This window comes from Hylobates moloch, unplaced genomic scaffold (genome assembly GCF_009828535.3).
Source record: "Hylobates moloch isolate HMO894 unplaced genomic scaffold, HMol_V3 SCAFFOLD_3159, whole genome shotgun sequence".
NCBI classification, from domain to species: Eukaryota; Metazoa; Chordata; class Mammalia; order Primates; family Hylobatidae; genus Hylobates; species Hylobates moloch.
Window position 1 is genome coordinate 169 of NW_026655434.1, and position 6,885 is coordinate 7,053.

General features: G+C 58.0%; 1 protein-coding gene across 1 annotated transcript; it reads left to right on the forward strand.

Annotated features, from left to right (window-relative positions):
* Positions 1-231: 231 nt before the first annotated feature.
* On the forward strand, positions 232-6,137 carry LOC116464587 (collagen alpha-1(V) chain-like; the record flags this gene model as incomplete). The annotated part of the gene is made up of 6 exons (XM_032147851.2): positions 232-380; positions 2,257-2,310; positions 3,156-3,191; positions 3,568-3,621; positions 4,831-5,086; positions 6,025-6,137. Coding segments are annotated over exons 1-6 (651 nt in total), but the record flags the coding sequence as incomplete, so codon positions are not given.
* Positions 6,138-6,885: the final 748 nt, after the last annotated feature.

The following is a 6,885-nucleotide window of genomic DNA, read 5'->3' on the forward strand; positions in this document are numbered from 1 at the left end:
CACTCAGGAAAACCCCTTTATCACTTTGGTCTGTCTCAGTGTCTGTGGCTCCCTGTCTGTTTTTAGACATGACTGTGGCCAGCGAAGGGCCGCCTCGGACCTGCCGTTTCGTCACCTGGCCTCTCTGTTGAGCTTGTTCCCCTTCCAGGGGAGGCTGACCATGACATAAAGGTCCCTGTGCCGTGGCTGTGCTGCGTGCTAACTGGCCCACCGTGGCCGAGCATGAGGCGTGGCTCCCTCAAATGCCCCTTCCTGTCTTCATTTTCCCACAGGGTCATCCAGGCCTGATCGGGCTCATCGGTCCTCCGGGTGAACAGGGTGAGAAGGGTGACCGTGGTCTCCCCGGCCCCCAGGGCTCCTCCGGTCCTAAGGGAGAACAGGTGCGTGAGATGGCACTTCCTGCATGTGGGCTGTCGAGAGGCATTTTAGATCCCTGGGGCAGGCACCCAGGGGACCGGAGGCCATCAGAGCCTGGAAGGACGTCCACACGTCGGTTGAGTCCGGTCATCCTGCTTGGCAGATGGGAACACTGAGGGGCTGGGCTTGCCCAGGTGCACAGGGAGCTGGGCAGAGCTGTCTCCCAGCCCCATGCCCTGACTGGCAGGTGGGGCTTCCTCCTCATGACCATGGGGGCCCCCAGAGCTGGAGGGACTTGGAAATCACGTCATTTTACCTGGTTCCCAGCCCTGTGGGAGAGCCTGTCACCCCCTGCTTGCCCAGGAGGTTACTGGTGACAACCACAACCAGCTGTGTTTGCCAGTGCTGCAGGCAGAGTGGCTGTTCTGGCTCCTGCTTCCACCTTGTCCCCAGCTGCCCCCAAACTGTAGCTCATTGGAGTTTGCAGCCTCTGCAAACCATAGCCAGGAAACCCCATGCAGAGAGCTTCACTCTGTCCCACAACTCTGAGTGACTTGGAAGTGGCTTGGGAAGGGTGACGTGTGCCATGGAGGCAGGAGAGGGGATGAGGTGACCTGTAGTGCCTCTGTCCTTCCCCCATGAGTCCTTATTCCTGTGTGGGAATCTTTCCTTCCTGAGCAACGTGTGACGGACACACACACGCACAGTATGCTGTGCCCACCCACACCCACGCCTCATAGGATGCAGGGGACAGGGCAGGAGCAGGCAGAGCCCCTGGAGGCTAGGAGTAAGGTGGCACCCTCACTATGGGCCCCAGGAATGTTACAGGACATGGCTGAAGGGTGGAGCTCATTGCAAACCCTACCTCGCTGGCCACTGTCCTCCATGCCATTGACTGTTTTCCTCGGCTGGAGTCCCCAGGCCACAGCAGGGTCCTCGGAGGAGTGCCGCCCAGGGTGTGGTGGCCCAGTGACCACGAGAATTAGAGAGGCATCCAGGGTCCCCACAGCCAGCGGGAAAGCACCCCTGTGTCCACCCTGTTTGCTCACCTGCTCTCACCTCAAACCGTGGTCTTGGCGGCGTTGCCGATGAGGGTGTCGGGTCGGTGTGCAGGCTTGGGGAGTTTTGGGGTCCTTACAATGAGCTACAGCCCAAGTCCTTGCAGGGACAAGGTGAAGGGAGGGAAGCACTCCCTCCCCAGTGAAATACGGCCATCAGCCCTCCGCTAGGCTCGCCCCCAGCTTCTGCCCAGAGAGAGCTCTGAGTGGAATCCAGGGCTGTGAGGGGAGGGGCTGCAGGTGGCTCCAGCTGCCTGGGTGTCTGTGGCAAAGCTAGTCGAAGTTGTTCTGTGCTGGCATCTCAGCCCGGGAGGGAGCCAGTGGGGAGAAGGGGTCTAAGCGGAGGTTCCACGCTCCAAGGATGCAGAAAGCACATTTACAGGCTGGACAGGGCAGTCAGCATGGACGGGACTCCCTGCCCAACCCCTCTGGGCTTAGTTCTAGAGGGGAGACCAACACCATGAACAGGAAACAGCAAGAGGGGCCCAGGCCAGGGCCGCAATGCCAGGGCAGTGGTTTCTGTATTTCCAATTGAACGTGAAAAGAGGTGCTCAGCCCGAAGTCCTCGGTGGCCTGGGGGATGAGAGCGAGTTCCTGGCAGCCCGGCCGGGGGAGCAGTGCCGAGGGCTGGCAGCCTTGGGGTGGATGCTCAGGTTGATGGCTCCCCCGACACGCACAGCCCAGGATCGGAAAGCAGCCACAGGAGGCTGCTGAGGGGCCAAAGGGCACATCGTGGGGAAGGGACAGGGGGAGCCGAGGGGTGTGGCTGGGTAGCAGGGTCCCAGCCCTGCGGCTCCTCCTTGTCTGAAGGTGATAACTTGCATTTTCTGCTCCTTTTCAGGGTATCACTGGTCCTTCTGGCCCGATTGGGCCTCCTGGGCCCCCTGGCCTGCCGGTGTGTATCTGGGAGGGGCGTGGTCATTCCCGGGAGGGCAGGGAGGGTGGGGATAAGCTTTGGGGCCTCAGTGTGGAGCTGGAGAATTGTGGAAAAGTCACACGAGAAGCTGGAATTGGGGCCTCCAAGGTAGATTTGCCCATTAACTCAACATTGGGGTTCCAGGAGACAGAAGAAAGGAAGTGGCGCTGCCCGGCCCTGGTTTTGGGTGGGGAAGACAGGGACGGGAAACGGTGGCCATTTCAGGGAACGAGGCTACTTGTCTATAGGCTTCTGGGGAGGGTGTGGAAGGTAGTAGTTGGCTCTCCAGCCCTCCCAATTCCCAGGAGCCTGGCCAGCCTGGCCCAGACAAGAGCAGTTAGCTCCCCTCCTCTGGCACCACTGCCTGGGTCTCACATTGCCGGGAGACCCAGCATTCCCAGGGCATCCCCACAGCCACTGGGCTGCAGGTGCACATGGCCCCCGGGGGCCCCTGGCACGCTGAGGGCTGGCCCCTGCTGTGTGCTATCAGAGAGGGCTGGGGGTGCATTCCATCAGCCCCTTCTGAGCCAGGACATGCTCTTTTCCACTGACCCCTGCGGCTGTCTGAGCTGGGGTTTCCTAGCCAGGGTGGGTGGTAGGCCGGCCGGGGGCAGGTAGGACCACCCTGTGTCTCCACGAGGGGTGAGCACCAGCCAGGCCCCGACCCTCCTCCCACTCTAGCTGGGCAAATACAGGCGTAGACTCCTGAGGGGGATGCGGGTGGGAGAGGGGCGAGGGGTGAGACTAGGCTGGGCAGGACATGGAGCACGGTGGGGCTGGAGCTGGACCCGGCTTGCCGACGTTCTGCCCTCCTCTCTCTGCAGGGTCCGCCTGGTCCAAAAGGTGCTAAGGGCTCCTCGGTAAGTAACATGCTGCCCCAGCCAGGCCAATGCCTGGAAGGTAGGGGAGGGTGAAGGGTCCCCGGCACAGGAACAAACCACCCAGACATCCATCCTAGCTCAGGCCCTGCTGCTCACCATCCTCCCATCTTTCTCAACTAACCCATGGCGGACTGAGGCATGTGGGCTGCTGAACCCCTGCCCCAGGAAGGGCTCTATCCCTCTCTGTTCTCATCTCAGGGATCCAGGAGGGTACGGGGGTCTCTGCCATTCTCTTCTCTCCTGTGGCTGTGGGGCCACCTCCCCCACATAGGTCTCCAGGGACCATTCTAGAGCTGCAGGTGGATTCAAAGTCCCCTCACGCCTCTGTGACCAAGGGCTGATTCTTTCTCCCCAGGGTCCAACTGGCCCGAAGGGTGAGGCAGGCCACCCAGGACCCCCAGGACCCCCGGTAAGTAGCCCTTGAAGCCCAGAAAGTGGGGTGGGGGCTCTGGCTAGCTCCGAGGGAATCGAGAAAGCAACTGTGTGTGTAACCCCTCTTGAGACTCATGAAGCCCGTGTGGCATGCCGGGGCCTTGTCCCTGGCATGCAGCCAGGGAAACGAGCCACACAGGTCTATCCATAGGAAGCTTACAGGCCAACTGGCCCTGGGAAGAACAGCTGGCCGAGAGAGAGGATACACGTGTGTGTGTGTGCTGTGTGTGCATACATGTGCGTGCATGGTATGTGAATGTGTGAACGTGTAGTATATGCATGTATGTGAATGGGCACGTGTGTGTGCATGTCTGTATGTGTACATGCATCCTGTATATGTGCATGCATGTGTAATGTGTGTGTACATGGTCTGTGCATGTGTGTGTGCATGATGTGTGTATGGGTATGCATGCATATATGTGTGGATGTGTAGTGTATGTGCATGTGTATATGTGTAGTGTGTGTGTATATTGTATACGTGCATGCATGGCCGTGTGTGTGTGCATATGTATATGTGTACATGCATGTCTGGGATATATGTGCATGTGTATGTGTGTGTGTGCGTGTGTGTGCATGTGTGTGTGTATTTATAATGTGTGTGTATGCATATGTGTGTGTTGGGATGGGGGAGCACTAGACAAGGCCCTGGAGGGGAAAGGTGAAGCCCAGTTTGAACCAGGGCATGGCGAGTGCACTATCGGACCCCCCCTTTGGTTGCGGAATCTCTCCAACTCCCATCGTCATCTTAGCTGGGGCCTCCTGGAAGTGAATGGCTCTTTGCATCAGGAGGCATTCATGTGGCCCCACTGTGTTCAGCCCCAGCTAGGGCTGCAGAGGCAAGACTGGGGAGACCTGGTCCCTTACCTCAAGGCTTGGCCTTTCGTGTGGCTGAGGGCAGGATGGTAGATGCAAGCCCAAGGCTGCAAACTGTTAAGTTTCAGCTCTAGAGAGAAAGGAGAGGTGCTCTGTGCTGGCAAGCACCTGGCAGCGGGGATGGGTGTGGAATGTTCCAGAGACTGGAGGAAGGGAAGGAAACAGTTCTAAGGCGGACAGATGTCCACGTAGCCCAGGTTGCCAGGCCCCAGGGAACCGCCGGAGATGTGGCCCCAGCTGTCCCTGCTCTGCTCATATCCTGGGACCCTTCCCATCCTCCATCACCCACCACTGCTCCTGTTCTGTCCCCCAGGGCCCCCCGGGAGAGGTCATCCAGCCCCTGCCGATCCAGGCGTCCAGGACGCGGCGGAACATCGACGCCAGCCAGCTGCTGGACGATGGGAATGGCGAGAACTACGTGGACTACGCGGACGGCATGGAAGAGATCTTCGGCTCTCTCAACTCCCTGAAGCTAGAGATTGAGCAGATGAAGCGGCCCCTGGGCACGCAGCAGAACCCCGCCCGCACCTGCAAGGACCTGCAGCTCTGCCACCCTGACTTCCCAGATGGTGAGGGCCTGGGGCGGGGCAGGGGTGGCCCCCCAAAGCGGGCATGGACCTGCAGGACACATGGAGTGTGGCAAGGACAGTTCAGCCAGGCACAGCGGAAGGGACAGGATGGGCAGCCGCAGCCTCCCCATCTGTGGGGCAGGGGTGCGCGAGAGCCTCCCCTCTTGAACTTTATGGAGGCATCTCAGGGTGAGGCCGGGCACAGAGGCCAAGGCTTTAAGGTCAGACCCTCCAGGTTCTCACCTGGTCTTAGGCATTTTCTGGCGGGGTGACCTGCTTGAACCTCGTGTTCCTGACCTGTCAAATGGGAACAGAAACATCTCCCGGGAAGAGGACAGAGTTGCATGAGGCAGTGCCTGAGAGGCTGGCACAGTGCCGGTGGAAGTAAGGGTCAGTGTTAGGACCGGCATCAGACGCTGTGCTTGGGCAAACGGCCTTCAAACTCCGCAATACTGTAAAAACACATCCTCCTCCTCACCGTCATAGCATCAGGCACCAATTGAAGGATAAATTCACATTAGCTTGTCTTCCCCCTGGGAAGTCTGAATGTTTCCCCTACAAGATTCGAGGGATGTTCATAGTTCCAGTAGACTCTGATCCTGCATGCATGAATTTCCAGAGTTCCTTCCAGAACCCTCTCTGCATTTCTGTCCACCCAGAGAGTGGTCCGGACCCCAACCCTCCTGGCCACCAGAACACGTACCCAGTTGCTTCATGCCCCAGCTGTGTTCTTGGTGAATGAGTTTGTCCACATCTCTTTATGGGCCCAGCAGGAAAAGCAAAATGCAGTAAAGTAAGCCCCAGAAAGGCCCGTGTTGGCAGCATTCCTGGGGCGTGCATTTTAACTGCTGGACTGAAATGTCATAGCAGCTTCCGGAACCATCCAGGGAGCAGTCTTCCTGAATCTGCCTGCCTCCCTGCCCGTCTCTGAAATCCAGGTGAATACTGGGTCGATCCTAACCAAGGATGCTCCAGGGATTCCTTCAAAGTTTACTGCAACTTCACAGCCGGGGGGTCGACATGCGTCTTCCCTGACAAGAAGTCCGAAGGGGTGAGTAGCTGCGTCCCTCGATGGCCCCAGCAGGGCAGTTGTCACAGACAGGGCCATGCGGAGGGCTTCAAGCATTTCTTGTGTATGGAGCTTTAAGACTGAAAGCCAGAAATGAATCAGTTTCATAAGTGAAACTGTTCTTCCAGAAGTAGACCTTAAATTGTTTTAAGAAAATTTTTAGCAATAAAATAGGTTTGTGCAGTCTGGGGTCTGGAAAGGTGGGAGGGCTTTCCACCTGGCATCCTGCCATCCCAGGGCTGGGACTTCACTCACTGGTTGATAAAAGCTTTTCTCCAGTGACTCAGTGGTCCCACTGACCTGAGACCCCCATTAGAACCGTTTAAAGGAATTGGGAGCAGGCATAATAATGGGAGCCCGAGACATCTTCCAGAAGCTGCCCTTTGCCTCAGTTCTTACTATCCAGCTTGTTTCTGTGGGTTGGCCCCAGTCCCTCCTGAGTGCTTTGTTTTGAAGTCTGTTTAGTCAAGAATTCAGGGTGGGGAGCTAGGCTCTTTTGAGATTCTGTGGCATGTCACTTAAATACCCACGCCTGTGGCCTTTCGGAGGCCTCAGCTCTGTAGCAGGAGTTTGTGTGCATGTGGATGGTGTGTGGGTGCATGTAGATGATGTGTGGGTGTGTGTGGTTTGTGGGTGCATGTGGATGAGTGTGGATGGTGTGTGGGTGCATGTAGATGTGTGTGTGGTGTGTGGGCACATGTGGATGAGTGTGTGGTGTGTGGGTGCATGT